The sequence below is a fragment of the Haemaphysalis longicornis genome, unplaced genomic scaffold, assembly GCF_048455015.1.
Source record: "Haemaphysalis longicornis isolate Haplotype H1 unplaced genomic scaffold, Haemaphysalis longicornis Haplotype H1 scaffold_7, whole genome shotgun sequence".
NCBI classification, from domain to species: Eukaryota; Metazoa; Arthropoda; class Arachnida; order Ixodida; family Ixodidae; genus Haemaphysalis; species Haemaphysalis longicornis.
Genome location: NW_027526422.1, coordinates 70,930,970 through 70,950,922, shown reverse-complemented (window position 1 = coordinate 70,950,922; position 19,953 = coordinate 70,930,970). Strand labels below are relative to the sequence as shown.

Sequence of the window (19,953 nt, the reverse complement as noted above, 5' to 3'; positions counted from 1 at the left end):
ACGGCGTGGTGTGGTCGGCGGAAAGTTGCTCCATGCTATTTTAAAGAAAAGCTTTACTGCTTTCGTCCAGCGGTGTCACCGCGGATGCGCCAGTTCCCCTTTCGACCGGAAGACGAGTAGGAATCACTTTATTGAGCCTTAGGTTGGTTTACGGAAGCGGTGTGACCGCCTGTTTGAGGCCCGCAGCGGCGTTGGCAGCACGGGTGACCAGAAGTATCTGGACCTCTGGGTCCGAGCTGCCCATCGCTACCTCCCACTGCTCTTCATTAACTATGGGTGGAAAGGGATCGTGAGGACAGGCCCACATGGAGTGTACCAGCTTGGCTAGGTCCTCGCGGAGACGCACCCCCGGAGGCACAGCCCTCGAAGCGCATCGCGTCATTCGCCGGGCCCGCTGTCGGCGCTGCGCACAAGGACCCGTTTTCAGTCGTTCTGCTCAGCATGAGCGGAGGCCGCCGCCGCGGTTGCGGCCGATCAGCTGATTCGCAGCCGACCACCCCCGCAGCCTCCCATGCATGCGCTGCTGGGTCGTCTTGGGCTACGTGACTCGTCTTGCGCCCGGCACAGGGAAACGGCGCGTTCACCGTAAATGAAAGCGAGGCCGGGCCTCCTTCTGCGAGCGTTGCACGGGACCGAACGGCTTTTAGCCGTGGTCGGCAAAGCAGCTACATCAAAGGTTAACCAAGAGAAACCAAGACTCAACCAGACTAAGCCAAGCTTTTGTTCTGCATATCCAAGGTTAGCTGAGCTGAGCCGCTTCCATTTCTGAGATCACACCAATGTAGGAGGACTGCACCCCCAACCGCCTGAGCACTGTCATTGACCGCTGGCAACAATAAGCTTATTGCACTAGGCATTCTATCGCTTTGCACATTTAATGCCCGATGACGCTTTGCAGGTAGCATGCCGGACTACACCTACGTGCAGGCGGGATGCATGGAGGTGACGCTGGAGCTTTCGTGCTGCAAGTACCCGCTCTCGTACCAGCTGCGCCGCTTCTGGACGGACAACATGAAGCCGCTCATCAAGCTCCTCGAGGAATCACACAGGGGTGAGAGACGGACTCCCGTCTTAATATGTTTTTTTTTATTACGCCCAATGGTTTTAGGATATAATCTGGTTAATATACAGACGACGGTCCCATAGTCCAAATTCTGCAAACAAACCCTGCAGATTGACGCAGCTTCTATAAAAACTCGTCGCTTGCGGCATGAGACAGGCCACTTGAACATTTGGGTTCAAAATAAAGACTGGGCGCATATTCGAATTCCTAAGCCGGATAATTTGTCAGCTGAATGCCACTGAATGGCCTAAGAAGTTAAAATTGTTTCGTCTGCTCGGAGGAATACAACCGGCGTGGCCTATACGGCGTAATACAGAAATAATGCATACAATGGCCATGACTGCTGTTAGTGGTAGGCCGCCATGGTTCCGCACCGTCGAATTTGAAAGCGCACTAAGGATCGTTATTTACTGCGCTCTCATGGATCACAAAAGAAAGCCAATTTCCCGAAGGAGAAGGGGCCGAATGTTACCCGAAAGAAAGTTCAACAGAAAGCATCGTTGTTACTGTTCATAAAGACAACACCCCTACGACACATTCCCTCACAGGGTAAAGGCCTAGAAGCTAAATACAGCAGTGGTAATTGTAATCGCATCATTTGCACGCAAAATCCCGTCAAAGTACATTAAAGGGACCCTGCAACACTTTTTCGACTTTTTATATCCTAAATACCTTTAGAACGTAGTCAGCAAACACACTTAATAATACTTAAAATAAGAAGTCCCAAAGTACCTCAGCCAAAAATTACTGCTCTATGCCCATCCGATAAGTTAGAAACCTGCTCAAAATAATTTTCTCTCTTTCCCGGCCTTGACGGTTTTCGAGCGATCGAATTACGTCATTACTGCGGTGTAGCGGCTATTGACCGGCTTTCTTTTAGTACCAGGAATAAACTCATTTGATGACTACATTAAAAAGACAGCCATGGAAGAAAGCAGAAACGGCAGACGCATCTACCGCGACGAGCAAATCAGCCAGTGCCGCTCCGTGCTGGCGATAGCTATAGCTTTCACGGTGCTTCCAGACGCGAATGAAATAGTGAAAGCGTTTATCGGGTGTGTTGCAGAGTTCCTTTAAAATCCTCCACTGAGACGAGATTGTGTGTGCGACACAGTGTGAGCCAGAACAGTCACGGATGTAAACTACAGATATCGCTGCAGGATTAACCTCGTGCGTTAGCTATACTCGGGCAATGGAAGTGGCCGCTGTGCCTCATCATCGCAGCCGGATGTTACTCAGCGCGGCGCAAACAGTGCGTTACTGGGAATATTTTGAACATGGCATGAGTCGTTTTCGTGATTTTTTGGACTTCATGATATGCCTACATCTACTGCAGCAACCACAAACAAACTACGTGAGAAAATACAGGCGATATCATGCGCTCACAGCAATCTCCCTTCAAAACGCACGCGCCCGTTGACATGCGGGTCCGTCGCTTAGGCGGAGTGATACCGTACATGAGCTGTTGGGGTTCATAACTCGTTCCCGAGTATGGCGAGTTCTATGGCGTTTATGCTCTCGTTTTTTGGCCCTGCGACGCACAGGTCTTCGCGGAGTGATCAGCGACGAAGCGGGCTATCCGGTCACCAACGCCAAGCTGATGGTCAAGGGCCGCTACATGCCGTTCAGGACCAGCCACAAGGGGGAGTACTGGAGGATCCTGCTACCCGGTCGGTACACCCTGATGGTAAGCCGGCCACGGATCCCGCTGAAGTACATAGGGATGGTTGTGTACATAGAGTTTCTTACGATATACACTAGAGGGGAATCTGGGGCTAGCGTCTATGCGGCTCACATCAAGGCCGTCTGTGTCGTCATGGGCCACCATGCTTGCCTTACTTTCATCGTTGGCTTGGATTGAAACGTTTTAGTGGCCGTGAATTTATATACAGTGCCACAAAAACGCCAAGAAGAGTGCTTTGTTATATATATATAGAAAAAGAACACGCTGTTTTAAAGGTTGGGAAAAAGGAAGACAAGCGTATTCCTTTTAATGAGAGCCTGTCGGAACGGTTGTTTTGGTACATCAACGCATAGTGAAGAAAGAAAGCTCAAAAAAGCGCTTCAGAATCCAAATTTCGTGCCAAGCCCAAGCCAGTAGCGCTGATCCTCCCATAACCCCCCACCCTGACATGGATTCCCGGGCGCAGTTTCCTCTCTAGTATACTTACAAAGAAACTCTATGGTTTTGTGATCCCTTTTGGGAGCGGCGAGATTAGAGGACACAGATAGGCAGGTGATATATGTTTATGATGATGATGATTCAAGTCATGTTTGTAACGGCTTTACTTATGCGTAACGCTTTCTTCAAAGAAAGGAGCGAAATCGGCACGGCATTTAGCAGCGCGAGTTGGAAACCAGAGCCTGCTTATGAGGAAACTTGAGTGGAGGACGCATCAAGGTCGTGTTCATTGCAGTGCCATGGCCACTCGATCAAACGCAGACGATCGAGTCGGCGTAGAGTCTAGCAGTGGGTTCGACGAAACTCGGAGACGACGTTTTACGAGACGCACAAAAGTTCTAAACTTATATTATTGCACAAGCACTATATTTATAGGAAAGTCGATAAGAAATTCTAGCACAGTATTACGAACCCACAGGGTAGCGAATACCCGAAGAGATGTACTGAATAACGCTTTATAAATAATTTCACTGCTTTACATAGATAACTTCAGTCAATCAAGAAAATCGACTAATCAATAAATAAATAAATAAATCACACACACAATAAAGTAAACACAAATTTTATTTTTTTATTTTTATTGATAATACCCTCAGGGTAAATTGAAGTACATTGCAGAGGGGAGGGGCAAGATACAATAAATATATACAAAAGGTATACGAGGAAGCAGATGCAACAGTAAAAAAATCGACAGCAAGAGAGAAAATAAATAAGAAATAGAGAAGTGCACGATACATGAAACAACTAAACCAGGTTTGACAATGCATTTTTGAATAGTATGGGGTCGGCTATGCTTGTTAGGGCGACTGGTAGACAATTCCCCTCATTGCTGGTTCTGGGAAAAAAGGACTGTTGATACCCTGATTTAAGGATAACTCGTAAGGATACTTTGTAGGGATACCTTGTAAAGACGGACAACAGCTGACGTACCGAAGCGCTGTGGCTGTACAGAAAGAAAGGGCGAAAGACACTGCACTTAGCTGTGATGGTCACCGGATTTTTCAAAAAATACACGCTTTGAGAAGTTCCCTTTTGAACACATTCTTGTTCGGTGTCCTTTAAACGTTCGTTTACTTTAAATACAAGCCGTATGTTTAAGTTACAGAAGAAACATACACAAAAAGCACACTTTTGGGGCGATTAAGTTGAATGTCCTCGCATTTGACTGAAACAATGGAACGTAACCACGAATTCCATGTCACGAACAGATATTTTCGTGACATGGAAAGTGTTTGTAGCGAACTATGCTGGCTCTTACGTTAGTATCGTCCCGTAAAGCATACCCTATTCCCCCCTCCCCCCACACACGTATTATATGAAAAGTAGCTACGTAAACTTAGTAGACGAATTCTATCCTGCAGTTTTTTTATCATTTGACATTATGCATTATAATGAAAATTTAATCTAACTTTAGTTGGTGAATAAGCTGGTTTACTGTGTTTGATTTTCTTATAGGACTGCGTGCAGCCCCTTGTCCCGTTGACCACAAGGTAGTAGTGTCCGCAGCTCAAAAAATTGCACTGGCTCCGCTAGATTGTGACTCCGGGAACAGTTCTGGATCTGCTATAAAAGTACTTTTGAAAAAGTAAACAATTTTTTATTGCCTTAATCAATTGGGGCTAGAGAAGACTGCAGTAACTGAATAGTAACACATACGGAGAAGAAATGCAATCAATGGGTTACGACATGTGTACGATCTAAACTACATAATGAATTTCTGGACATTCCCTTCAACTTTTTCCAGGCCTCGTCTCCAGAGCACAACGAGTTGGAGGTACCCGTCGAAATCATCGAGGGTCAGACCACCGTCGTGAACATCACGCTCATTCGCAAGGTCCGCTCGTACTACCCAGGCGCTGGCGTGAACAACGTGAATGCTGAAAAGTCCGGTCCCACCTTCGCCAATCTCTACAGCAACGTCAAGCCCAACCTCGAAGACGACGTGGACACAACGGACAACTCGCTGTCGGCGCCCAACTTCAACAACCTCGAGCCTTTCGCTCAGCCGGGCAAGAGCAACGTTTACCGTGAGAAGGAAGATCCACCGCAGTCCGTCTCCGATTACTACCACGCCCTGTACGAGGCAATCCGATCTCTGTCGGGCGGACAACAGGCACATCAGAAGCCCGGACAGCACGCCGACTCTTCGCAGGGTGCGAGGTACTCCGACTACGAGGACATTCCCGCCGAGAGACGCTCGTACCCCTTCGCCGCGAGCAGCCCGACGGGTACCGCTGCAATTCAGCGCCGCACGTCCGTGGACGACGAACCGGAGTTCCTCGAGGATACGCAGCTTGAGGACCCCCTCAACTACAGCTCCCCTGTAACGGCTGTCCGCAGCACTACACCCACTCCGCTAACCCTCCCGCGTGGCCTGTCGCCAAGCTCAGAACCCACCGCTGGTGAACAGGACGGCGTTCGAAAGCACGATGCTTCGCTTGAGCCAATAGAACGGCCAGACCACAGTCAAAATACTCCTGCACCAAGTCTAAGCGGGAGCGACTTTGCCACAAGCGGCGCAGGCACCGATAATGGTGACATACTTGAAGATGTTGAGGCCGTAACAAAGTCTAGGCCACAGCCACCGATGTCAAGCTCTGGACGCTGGGTCACGGGCGGTCCAATGGAAATGACGTTAAGGACGGACATGGTACAGGTAAACGGGCCCAACCGCCCGATGAAAACGTCCTTGCTTCGAATGGACAGAAACGACACTTCGACGTCGCGAGCAGAGCAACCGCCGCGCCACGCTGAGGCGACAACGATGCAGACTACTCCGCCGCCAGTGTATCGAACCCACATGACAGTAACGCTTGTGAATGTCTCCGCCGACGATTCGTTGTACGATGATCTTTCAGCGGCTTCTCGCGGGGGAACACCACCTGCGACACATGCCGCCGCACATAACACTACACCAACAGACGTGAACACTGCAGTAAAGGATACGCAAGGCGGGGCACAGACGCAACAAACCTTTGACGGTGCTGTCACGGCCACTAATGGGAACAAAGAAACCACTCGTCATTCGGCGGTAGTCGAACAAACACATATACCGCAGGTCTCACGAACGCAGGGTTCATTAAACGTCACACCGGCGTCACAGAAAGTAAACCCTCAGCAGCCCTACACAGTCAGTGTATCGCAATATGACACGCTTCCGCCATCTATATTTTCCAGCGACGTTGAACAACCGAGAACTCCTACGTCGGAATCGTCCCATAGAGTTCCAGATGGGAAGCTATACTCGCTGGTCTCGCAGCCAACTGATGCGGAAGAACCTAAGTCTAGGGAACCGGCTGCATCTCTTGATGAAGTCAAACCCACCGAACAAGTTGCAGAGAAGCCAACGCAGGGGCAGCCGCTGTCCGCTTTCGAATACCATCCTCCCACAACACTTACAAAGCCAGCAAAACCAACCAAAAAGGCTCACGCGGATTATCCATCTCCAACTAGTGGCGTTGAATATGAACCACAATCAGTTGCAGCGCCCGTCAGGACGAACTCAGGCACCAAGTCAGCTGGGGTCGCTAGACAACCATCGACGAATAAACATGTCTCCTCCCCAGCTGAATTTAAGGGAGATGATCGGCGCGTGGCAGCAGCACGTCCAATAGACGCAGGAAGGCCGGGAAGCCGTGATACACCAAGGGCCCAGAACACACGACCGCAAGCGACGCTAACACCGACAACCATCTCAGAGGACCACAGACATACTCCAGACGGCAAGCTTCACGGCGAACTCACGCCTCCAAAGCCACTTTCGCCGACTGAAATATTTGATCGGATGAGACAAAGGAGGTTGAATTTGACGCTGTCGAGAGAAAGCAGTCGTAGGCCAGCTACAACCACAACAACCACAGACACGTATTCTTACACTTGGACAAAAATAGGCAAAGGCGCATCCGGAACGCCTCTATCGCAAGGGGACTCAAGCGCAGCAGAACTGGAAGATGAACCATTTAAAAGGATACCAAAGACTACTCGTCCCATTACCAGCACCAGGAGGCGCCAGGAAAACCCGAGAGCCCAGCCAAACGCGCCAGCGAGCCGGGCTGGGGCATTGAAGACTGCTTCAAAGCACAGGCACAGGACAACGGCTGTTCCGCACAGCCCACTGACTCCAATTGCTACATTCGATGGACAGACAGCAACCGTGGCAGTCAAAAGCACGCCAAGGTCGTCTCCGCTGCGCACTCCGACTGCACCAGGTGTTCAAGACGTCGAAGGGCTGCAGTCAACATCGGTTCCCCACTCAGACAACGAAAACACCTACCGTACAGGAGCTGCGCCTGGATCCAAACAACCTGTTACGGCAAGAACGAACGCGGCCAGAACCAGACAAACTTTCGCGCCTCAAACATTACGAAGTGGCCATTTGCGGCGTCCTCATATTCCAGAAACGCAAGATGATTCAAGAAACAAAGATTTGTCTTATCCAGCCACTGCATCAGACCATGACTACGTGCCTCGTACACGAGGCAATCCCCAAGATTCTGTTTCCACGCTGCGGAACGAAGAATCTGAAAGAGAAAAATTGCAGCGAAATGGTCATGTGCCCCCAACAGTGACACCGTCTGTAGCAACCAGACCTCCGCTTTCCGTAGGCGCTGTCGAACCTACGCAAAGTGGTTATCCGCCACCCACAGACACTTCGCATTTACCCGATGTCCCCAAAGAGCGACCCGTCGTATACGGGCACGTCGTCACAACGAATGAACCAGCCCGGCCAGCCACGAAGTATCCGACATCTGCGCACCCCGTTGGCAGTGGTGCTTCGCAAGAAGCACATCCGGCTGGACCATCAGCATTCAAAACAGCCGATAGACGCTTAACTCATCCTACCACAGAGAGCCACTCTAACCTCGCCTCCGCAAATGGCGACGCTGTTAGTTCCTCACCAGGAGTTCGTCCGACACAGCCTCGCCTCACAAACCGTCCTCAACGGCCCCAGCACGTCCTGACGGATACGACGCATGCAATACTAGATGAAGACCAACCACATTCGACTCTAACAGCGCGTCCAGTAAGCGTCATTCCTATGGTACAAGACACGTCCTATTCCTCGGACCAACATCAAGCGTCGAGATTACGTACGACGCAGCAACCAAGGTACTTCCAAGAGCCTTATGTTCCACCCCATGCCACAGGCAGGCATCGCCAGCAACCGAATGCAGCAGAGGCGAGTCGAACGCCAACGAGGTCTTCCCCTAGCTCTGCGGATGATGCGGCCTACACACAAACTTCTACAGGCACTGGACAGTTTACGAGAGAAGAAGACTCGTCACTTGGACCATCACCTAGTGTGACGCCGCAAAAAGATGCGAGTGCACCGTATCAACCATCCCTACCCGATTCTGAACTGGTTACACCTCAACAGGGAACACGAAGGCCCAGTCCTAGGGACTACGTGACGGTTCCTGCCAGGCCGAGAGAACAGCTTACCAGGCCGAAAACGTTGCTTCGAGTTGCGGAGCCAGTGAATGAACCCCCGGCCCGTGAAGTAACAACGGCCAGTGTGGCGTCACATGCACCAGAACAACCGGCACAGCTTGTGCTCAAGGAGTTGACAGCTTCCCAGGTACCGCATAAAACGGACAAAATTTTCAAGATCCAAGGGACTGTCACACTGAGCACGGGACAAGAAGGACACACGAGCAATGTGCCTGCGCGCACGACGCTGACTCCAAGGCCCACCAACGCCGGCTATTTTACTCCTGCAGTGAGCCAGGCGGACACAGTAGCACCTCGTCGAAACAATGAAGCACGCCATGAAACCTTGCCAACCAGGCGGCCGCCACGGCCGACCCAGCCGACGCCTGAGGACTTGCCAGTCTACACGGAGACAAGTGCAAACAGACGTAACAGGCCCACTGTTACGCCAAAATTTTCAACGTCGACCTTGCAGAGACCACACGTTCCAGTCGGAATTACACCGGGCGAGGACACACAAACGTCGTTGAGTCCATCTTCAAGGGGTGCAGTGCTGAATCGAGGCGATGAGCTGCAATATGTTGATCACAGCACACAGCCTGCGCCTGCTTCTCCTCGACAATTCCACCGAAGCAATGACTACGTGCAAACAACAGAAAAAGCAGTATTTAGCCCTGAGCGTAAAGAAGAGCAAAGAGAAAATACGAGACCCCCGCGACCCAAAACTTTCGTCGATAGAAGCCCAACTGTTGCTACTCCGAAGGCCTCCCTAATTCAAACGCCATCTCTAGCGACCCGCTTTCCTCAAACTGTACGGCTGGTCAGTAGTGACCAGAGGTCTTCATCACAAGCTCACTTAAACTCCGGTAGACCGAAACATGGACATTCTAACACTCTATCTGCGCACAAGTTCACAGAAACGACTGAGGATCAACAAAAGCCTTCCACGCTCACGAGTACGCCTCCACAATTTGATGCAGAAGAACAAGGCACGCTCACGAGCAGGCCTCCCCAATTCATTCCTGAACAAGCACACCGCACGAGTAGGCCTCCCCAATTCGTTCCAGAAGAGCAAGACCCACGCACAAACAGTCCTCGCCAATTCGTTCCTGAACAAGCACCCCGCACGAGTAGGCCTTCGCAATCCGCTCCAGAAGAACAAGACTCACGCACGAGTAGGCCTCCCCAATTAGTTCCCGAACAAGCACCCCGCACGAGTAGGCCTCCCCAATTCGCTCCAGAAGAACAAGACCCGCGCACAAACCGTCCACCCCAATTCGTTCCCGAACAAGCACCCCGCACGAGTGGGCCTCCCCAGTTCGCTCCAGAAGAACAAGACTCACGCACGAGTAGGCCTCCCCAGTTAGTTCCAAAACAGTTCTCCCGTACGAGTAGGCCTCCACAATTCGTTCCAGAAGAACAAGACCCGCGCACAGGTAGGCCTCCCCAGTTTGTTCCAGAACATGACGCGCAGACTAGCAGACCTCCCCAACTAGTTGAAGAACAAACCCCGCACACAACTAGGCCTCCACAATTTGTTCAAGAACAAGCCCCACGCCCAACTAGGCCTCCTCAATTCGCTCCCCAAGAACAAAGCCCGCGCGCAGGGCGGCCTCCTCAGTTCGTTTCCCAAGAACATTCACCTCGCATAAGCAGGCCCCCAGAAGTTATTCCGCAAGAAGAAAGTCAGACGCCAGACCAAAAACTAAGAAACAGTTCACCGCACACCTTTGAAGAGCCAGACAGGGTAACATCTGCTGTCACACAGAAGCTCCCAGCTGGGACTATACCGAATATACAGCCCAGCACAACGCTGCCAAATATATACACGTTTACTACGACCCATGATGTTAATAGATCGACACTAAGTGGGTCTCACACAAGGACGACCGAAAATTCTGGACGGCAACATTCAGCGGGTGGCAGGACTCCCACTGAACGACCAACCCACACCGCAGAAGGCCACCGGGAAGCAGAGCACCGACCACTCACTAATGATCAAGAACATCGTCCTTCGGGACCACCTGTTTTGTTCGAATATGATCCCACAACTCGCAGTTACGTCAAATCATCACATCAGTTGACTCCTGCAGGGAGAAATGGCAATACTTTTTCCATAGCCGTAGCACCTGATAGACTAGGGAATGATAGGACGCAAAACCCAGCAGTGCAAAAACAGCCGGTCGGTATGAGTACACCCACTGCGCCTTCAAAAGGAATCACCCAAAGTTCAGGTCTTGTTACTAAGTCTTTCACAGTACTACAAGGTGCTTACCGCGGCCATCCCAAACCGGGCCTAACTGAACAAGGTCCAGTACACCAGCAGGTAACCAACCAGCCTGCTCATCATCAGCAGTATACTGTTCAAGAGGAACTGAAGAAGTACGCTTTACATGGCCAGGAACGGCACACGTCGCACACAGAATCAACGCATGCTCCCGAACCTGTAAACACACCACCAGAACGTGCACTCCCGAATGGTCCGCCCATCATTGCAAAGGACAGGCCTGCGGGACCCTCCTCCGAGGAACTTAATTCTCAAGAAATGCTGACCAGGGTCATAGCTTCAATTTTAAATGACCCTACATTAAGCCATGGGGGCAATGATCGGCCTAACGATGCGACGCCTCCGTATACACACCAAAGAACGCCAGGTTACAAAAGCCAAGAAGGTTTCCGTGGGATTTCAAACCAGGGCCACGCTCCCAACGAACCCGCAAATGTGGAAAGACCTAGAGTGAAGATACCGCTCCCTGACAGTGTCGTTCACCTGCACGACCGTCCATCTACTCACGAGCACCACAGCGCTCCACTCATCCAGGATGCACAAAGTAACCAGAATCGGCCACATCCCCCTGGTGGTCAACAGCCCGGTGAGCGTGAAAGTCACGTGCCGACGACCAGCCGTGCGCCCTCTCAAATTCCACCGCTCCACGTGCCCCGCCATCCGCAACACGCATTTCCCGAATCCCTAATGGCTGACCATGACAGCCGAGAGCAGAACGCCGCACCTCCAGGTTCTGGAGAACACCATCAATTCAGGACGACATCTTCAGTGGAGACTTCTACAGAAGTGCCACGGAAGGAAACGAACTTTCCCCAACTTCCGGTGGTAGGGCAGTCCGACGAAGTGACTTCCGATGCCAGGAGCGTTGGAAGCCCTCCTGCGACCCAGTATCCGTCAGATGTTCCGAGCACGCTCGGCGCATTCCAAAAGCATGCGCAGACTGCGGATCGACTATCTTCCTCCCACGAACAAAAATACAGAGAATCGGGGGAAAGGAATCTGGACATTCAGACAACAGCGGCTCCATTAGAGCGCCAGCCCCCTGCGAACCACTTTGTACAGCGCGAGCGCACAAGAACTGTGCCACCGCACGATGCCCCGCCTCCCGCTCCCAGCCGATACGTTCCTCACGACATATTCACCACGGTCACGCCGGTACCTCCCACGATGAGCACTCTTCCCCCATCACCGCCCCCGCCTCAGCAGCCCAGGCACAACAGCCAGCACAGCAGCCCTAGGCCTAGGCCGACCTCACGTCCGTCCCCTCCTCTTCCCGCCAGCCAAGAAGACTACAGCGTCGAACTCGAAAAGGCGATCGAAAGTTTTCACCGACTCATAGAACCAGAGCACACTTCCACTACTAAAGGGACAACCACCCGGCCGCAACAGGTCAACCAGGCTCCGAAGAACCACGCAGCACAAATTGGAATCGCCCCAGGCGTGACGACGCAGCAATCTACGCACGCGAGCGCCTTGCTGCAAAACTACTTCGCGGATCGCCTACGCGCCCTTCAACAGAACACTCGTCCTCACCTCCTGCAAGCGACTCCCATCAACGTGCAGTTCGACAACAGCGCCGATCCCATGACCCTGTTTAACACGAACCTCCAGCCGATCCCGCTCGCTGACCTGAACGCACAGTTTACGGGCACGGCGCCCGTGACCTACGGGGATGCGGGTCTGGTGCTGCGGTCCAGGTCTTCTAGGGACACGCCACCCAACTGCTGTTTTAACACGCCAAATGGAAGGTTCGTCTTCAAGATTGGCAAGAAGAAGAAGTGAAGCCCAACAACGTCCTTCAGAAACTCGTCTTCCCTGAAAACTTGATAGACATATCTCCTGAGAAGCCTCAGGGAGCACCCAGTCAAAAAACAAGAAGCGGTCAGTGACTTCAAAATGCATCGAAAGATTGCGAAACCTAACAGCAAACGTTGCATATCTATCTTTGTCGTGGCAAGATTCGTTGACAGTGGCTGTGTCATGTCTCAAACAGAAGAATCAGAAAATGAAGCAATGCCCGACTAACTCGACCGGGCTGCGTGGAAGAATAATATGAGACCTGCCCTCTCGCATTCGTTTCACACGGAGAACTGTCCTATGAAGGCGTCATATCGTATTTTATACCTGCTACTAGCCAAGATATAAGGGACCATTGTGTCCTACCAACATGCCAGCGCGTTGACGGCGCGTGGTTGACAAATGATCGATGGGGTGACCAACAGAGTCGCCGTGGAGTACTGTCGAATGCGCAGTCAGCAGCGCGTAGGCTGCCACAGAGATTCGCAACTGAACGGCAAAGTTTCAAGGGACAAAGACATGAAGCGTAGCTTCACGCGCAGAGTGGACTCATCTTGACCCCATAGAACATTGCGTGTCTTCGACGTCGATCCCTGGTGTGATGTGTGGTGCGGTTGTAGCCGCCTTTTCCCTACATTCCGCCCATTGTTGCCACGTCCAGTGCATCCCGTGAGTGTGTGCACTTGCTTTGACGCTGCGAGACATTGTAGCGCTATAGTGCTGCAGGCAGTGCAACCATAACTGGAGGAACTTCAACTAACGTGAAGCTTAATACAATGTGCCGTGTTGCTAGTGTGCGCGAACAAACTCGTCAAGCGAGAATTTTGTGTTTTAGCAATTGCGGAGTAGCACTGATGACGCGCCATTTTTTAAGACTATGGTGTCTTCATGCTTCGTCTCATTCTAGCACGAGTCCGTTAGTGCGCTGACTTTGGGTGTTCAACATCTCGGTGCGCGGGTATGTGCGTTTGTGTGTGTGTGTGTGTGTGTGTGCGTGTTTTCTTCTTGCAGTGCGGTTAACGTAACCGGTGAATTCTGCGGTTCGGCAAAGGAGGCGTTCACCGGACAGTGCCTCGGCGATGCCATCTAAGTATGTGCCATGACCCTCGCCAATAAAAACTGAATATTTTTAGCTGCTCGTTCACTGCTGTGCGGTCGAGCCCACTGAGGGGATCACGACCGCATTTCCTTCCCCTTCATGAACTACGTTTGAATTTCCCGCGCTTAAAAGTGGTGATCATGAAGTGCCGACTAGCTGAACCCAAACCTTGCTAAGTTACACTGAGAAGACTCGAGCCTTGTGTGGTACTTGAAACAAGACGAAGAAGAAATTTATTTGTAATTTACGCCTGGCATTGTATGCTTGACATTAAGGCACCAACGGGAGTAAAAACCACTTGTACAAAACAAGCACGCAAGGTGCCTTTATTTTTTGTTAGTTTTCCTCGAAATAATGACCTAACAGAAGAGGGACCTTTCGAAAACTTATTTCGCTTGTCGGGCCTAGTTCATTCCCAACACGTTCGCGTATTCCGTCTGTGGTTGGCTAATATAAATTTATAAGCATACCTCGCATATTAGGCATTTCAGAAGCATTACGCATGAAGGCAAGCTTCATAAAAGAAACAGTAACGACGGAAAAACATGATCCAAGCTGCCAGTGTAGCAACTATGGTTGGCTGAAAAAAAAATAGCAGTGGCTTAGCTCGGCTGTGCCAGGATATACGTAGCGTGAGCTAAGGTTCAGCTGGTTATTCTTAGGTTTCCTGATTTCCTAGGATTAGCTGATTATCATGCTTACTGCTGCTAAAAAGATTTCCAATCCAATCCAATCCAGTCTATTCCAGTCACTGCTCCTCACGCATGCGCAGCACGACTCTCCAGGAGCCACGCGAAACGGCTATCAAGCGGCTCCGGCGCAGCGTCAGACTTGGCTACTGCGCAACGGAGGCGCACAGTTGGGCACGCGCCGGCGCCAGTGCGTCTGCCGCATCTATGACGTCACTCCTCTGGAATGAGCAGACCGGCGTATGCGCAGGCCCAATTCTCTACACACCCGTACTCCAATTGGATTGGATAATACAATACAATCCAATCGAATTCAATGCTCCTCGCGCCTGCGCAGCACGGCCCTTCAAGGCCCACGAGAAACTGCTCAACCTCGGCCAGTGTAGCTTACGCTACAAAAAATACGAACAGCGTTGCTAGTGGATTCGTCACCGAGCAAAGACGTAAACAGGAACCTAAAATAGTTACATGGCCGTTTTACATGCAGCTATAAAATATGTAAGGTGTGTATCTGTTCTATACATTCGTTTGTTTTTCATCTCGCTTTGTGTGCTCTGGGGATACGGCGAGCCAATTGTTCGTTGTATGCACATTTTTAGCCATGAATTGCCTCTCGCAGTACCCATTCCGCTTTTAAATTTTTTTTCGCGTGTGCATTCGTGCAGGTATAGCACAGATACGAAAAAAATGCCATTCAAAGTTTGTAAGTTCCGGTGGATTACACCCGGGCCGCTACTGCTTCGGTACCACCAATAAACTACTCGGCAACGATTTCTTGCTCATAAGATGACAAAATTACGAACTTTCCTACACATGCTTTATGGTCTGTCATAAGGTGAAGGCCAAAAAGATTATCATGGCTTGCTGGTTATTTCACCGCAAATGAAAATAACAACGAAATATATTAAGCGTCGTTTCAAAACCTAATGAAGTTTAGCTTAGCCCGAGAGTGGAGGGTGGCCATGTGGTAATTCTTGGTTATTTTTGTTACAGTTGTGTTATATAGCAAGGTTATAGTGTTCTGTCGCCCTTAATTGGCAACGTTACAATATGCGAATCAGCAAAGACACTCTCGGACAAAACAATTTCTTGCAGGTTTGGATAGTATGCTTGTACAGTGCAGCTTCTTTGTTTGTATTGATACCACTGTAGCAGAGGAGTAGATGCGGACTGATCGGTAAGCTGTAGATCTGTACGCTCCGTGCTAGTAGCACTCGCTGGTCGCATGCAAACGCAGTGAAGCTGGCGAAGAATACTCAACTTCGCCAGCGTCACCTCACGGTGAGCGCCTCCCCTACCACTATATTTGTCGTGCGCAGCTTCTCCGCTCTTACAGAAAGGCGTTCTGCCGCGAAATCCCTTGCCGATTGACCGGGTCTATTGAAGGTTACAACTGAAAATATAGCGATCCGCACAAAGATTATATATGCGGAGCTTGACACAAAGCTTCGAAGTGCCGACGTCGGCACGGCGAGGCCCCGGACACAACAGAAGCAACGAACAGATGCGGCTTTCACACTGTCGCACGCGTTCCACAGCAGCGAGCGGGCAAACCTGAACGAGGCGTTGCCTAGCAACGGAGGCGCCTCCTCTTCCTTCTTGCTGTCGCCAAAAACTATGCGCCTATAACTACGCTTCATTGTCGTCAAAGGAGGTGCACGGTGTTGTGTTCCAATGTTCCCTTCTTCTACATAACTGGAGACGCTAAGCACCTCCGGCCAAGCAAGGCGCTCTCGTGTCGAGTATGCGAAGGCCATCGTCCGGAGGGGCGGTTGACCTCCCGCTTTTTTATCACACTATCAAGACATCCTCCTCTATTTTCGCAACATGCGCCTTAACCTGCCTCCCTCGACAACCCAAGAAGGAACCATTCATCAGGCATCGTTTACAAACACATAATACAACGCACCTATCTTCCACTCTATTTCCCTTACCCTATACCCCTCACATTTAACTTCCGCCCCTCTGCTGATGCCAGCGACAGCATGGTGTGGGCTTGCCAACACACCAATCTCTCACCCAAACTCCACCCTTCCCGGAAAACTGGGAGGGCCTACTGACCAGCTCTTATCACGCTGACCAGATCTCTGGTCACCACTCCTGGAGCCCAAGGGTACCTGGACTGAGGCCAACCCACCCCGCCGAGTGACGGCTAAAACACCACCATTTGATGGAGTAAACGTTTATTTCCTCTCTCTCTCTCTCTCTCTCTCTCTCTCTCTCTCTCTCTCTCTCTCTCTCTCTCTCTCTCTCTCTCTCTCTCTCTCTCTCTCTCTCTCTCTCTCTCTCTCCTGCTCAAAGGTACCAGGCGCCCCAGCAAGGCCAACACTTCCAAGAAGCCAGACACTCAGCTCGGTGGCAATCTAATTACGGTAGATGCCACCACGAGCATGCTCGTGCTCCGCCTTCAGTAATCGGGAAGACACTGGAATAGTCACAGCCGCGGCAGATCTCCCGAACCAGCCCAAGAGCACGTACAAGTATCCAGAGATTGTGTGCATGTACTAACAAGACACCGCAACCGACACCACCATGAGTCGATTTTCTTCCTCCACCCACCTAAACTATTTAATTTGGCACTGCGCTGCAAAGTGCACTCCCCAATGGGGTTCTTCACCAGATTATCCCCCATACTATGACCCCCAATTCCTCCCCGCGCTAGGCCTTTTTTCCCTTGAGGGCGGTCTGGCTTGAGTAGTGTGAGCCGGGGCCGACAACCCACTCGGCACCTTAAACTGGGCAACTAGATCCTCAATTAGAAGCTTCCTAGACGACCCTTGAAGGTTAAAGAAGTGTTATTCCTCCCCCCTCCCTACTATTCCCATTTCACTTTCTGGCCAACCGGCCTTCCCTTCCCAATAAAGGACTTAACTACTGCTACCTCTCGCTCCTAGGCCTTGGAGGCTGATCCTGGACAATTCCTCTCTCGAGGACGACCTGTTGCTGGCCGGTGGGGCACTCGGATTGTCCCAGCTTCTCTCCTCTATTGCGATGACCGATTGGAAAATCCAATAAATTGCGTTCAACCACTACCTCTCCATCGCGCGAAGTGACCGTACCTATCGAGGCCACGGCAGGCCAACAAACAGTTACGTGGCGATGACCCTACGGTTCAATGAGTGACCATCACATCAAGAACTACGCACAACACCCCGCTTCACCCTTCTCGAAGGTGAGCGAACGTGATGCGGTGCCCCAGTGTCCATTGTTCCCGGACGTTGCCGAGCGACGGAGACGCCGCGTGCTCTTTCTTGCTGGCTCGGCATTCTTTCGCTAAGGTGGCTTCACAGAGGGGCGTGCTGCCCCACCACCTCTTGCAGAAACTTACGCATGGCATGCATTCGTGCGGTGGACTGGCTAAGAAGGACCGGACAATTCTTTTGCATTACCCATGCGCAGGGACATATGCCCCAATAGGCCCATACCATGCAAGTATGCAGACGTGCCGCATGCACACAGCGGGGACTGGCCAAGAAGGGTACACAATGTGCGTGCTACGTTCTATGAACACCGACAAGTTTCCTTGCTGGCTCGCTTCTTCGCTGGCTCGCTCGCGTGGTCTCGTTTCCAATTTGCACGGCCTCGACTAATCCCTCAGACAAAGGTTAACTGTATTCTCCTTTTTTCAGATATTTAAAGGGAGTCTTCCCGCAAACATATGTGGCAAAACAACGTCAGTAGAGAAGGAGAGTGAAAAGATAAAAAAACAAAAAACAAAAATGAAACGGGAACGAAATTGTGGCGGGAACAAACGTCGAAGCCGTGAACGCTTCCGACAGAACAGCTATCTGTCGCGTTCATTTTTTGGTACGCATAGATGGAGGTTCCGCCCAATCCCTCGCGTTTAACAATGATTGTGCGGGTGCTACCTAGGGCCCCAAAACTGTGCTGTACTAGAAGAAATTGCGGGCTATGAAGTCAATGCTTATGTAACATTCTCTTTTTTATTTCGGTATGATAAGGCGTGTAAAAGCAGGCCATGAAATGGGCTGGTCATTGTGCGACATGGTAAAAGCGCGACAAGACGGGGACACAACAAGAAACAGTTACACAAAACGGGCGCTAGGACTCGTCCTCTGTAACTGCCTCTTCCTGCGGCAGTTGTCGTGCTTTTGTCGTGTTTTTTACTATGTCGAAGTCGTTTAACCAACTATAGCCCAAATTTTTGCATTGAATGGTCGTTCTGAACGTCCTCCGATGGCTCTCCGGCATCCGATTCTTTCACGCACAGCTATCACACCATGATGATTATCATCATCATTGTGGCCAGGAACCCTTTGTATCGGGTGGACACCGAAGTGTCCAAGCCGGGTAAAAAAATTACAGAATACATATGAAAGAAAAAAAAGAAGAAAATGCGGCTGAATGCCTTATTAAGCCACTGCACCGTCGCCACCAACGAGAAGACTAAAGGTAGCAGTTGCCCTTCTGACCGAAGAGAGCCTCCTAGAGAGCGCACGCCAACTAATAATTATTTCGAAAACGAAATTAAGGCAGCGAGTGAACACACTAACCACTTTAAATACCACTCTAGTTTGGGCGCGTGGGCCCTGACAAATTCAGAGCAAAATTAGCACAACGTAATGCAAATGCCCAACCTAGCTAGGCCGGCCGGCACAGCAACGTGATGTTGATAAAACGAAGAACTCGGAAGGCAAAAAATAAACCTCGCTCATCTCCTATAGAGTACTGCATCGCAATTCCTCGGAGTTAATTTCTTCAAACCTACATCCAAACTTGGCTTTATTTCATTCCATCAATCCAGACGGCTATAGTCCGAACTGCCCGAGATGTGGACAGAAAAGTAATTTAGAACACATGCTCTGGGGATGCCCCTCGTTACAAAGAGGCCCGCATAGCTGCACCGAAGAAGAGTGGAGCTCTGCGCTACGAAGCTCCGAGTTTTCACGTCAATTATAGGCTGTCCAGAGAGCCCAAGGCGCTGCGGTGAAGCTTGGACTTCCCGTCCCAACGTGGGAGCGGCCCGCGGCTTCATCACCACCCTGAAAAGGGGGCATCGGAGTGTCTCAGGCCCAACAATAAAGTTCCTTGTCTACAGCGCCACCTTTGTATTGCGAAGAAAGGCATTAAAGATGAGAATCTGCACGCAAAGACGCTTGGCGACGCTACTTACCTTTACGAGGTAGAGTATAAATGTTGTCAACTCTATTCATAGACTAGGTTGGCTGTATGCCACGAAGAGGGGAGGGAGTGAGAGGCCTAGGACGCTGTAGCTACGGTGGTTCGCCCAGCGGGTTGTCCACGCACGAAACGGACTCATACGACCTCCAACCTGTCAAACTGTCCAGAGGCGCGCATTGAGTCTGTGCTGCTCCGTAAAGCTCATTAATACGGCATGACTAACTTACTGCAGATTAAGCAGCCCGGATGGGACGTCATTTAGTC

The 19,953-nt window shown here is 50.9% G+C and overlaps 1 protein-coding gene across 1 annotated transcript; it reads left to right on the top strand.

The window, feature by feature from the left end:
- Nucleotides 1-903: 903 nt before the first annotated feature.
- LOC144145915 (uncharacterized) lies at nt 904-13,891 on the top strand. The gene is made up of 3 exons (XM_077677759.1): nt 904-1,051; nt 2,608-2,750; nt 4,990-13,891. The coding sequence occupies exons 1-3, from the start codon at nt 904-906 to the stop codon at nt 12,742-12,744; spliced, it is 8,046 nt and encodes a 2,681-aa protein (XP_077533885.1). The 3' UTR covers nt 12,745-13,891.
- The last annotated feature ends 6,062 nt before the right edge of the window (nt 13,892-19,953 follow it).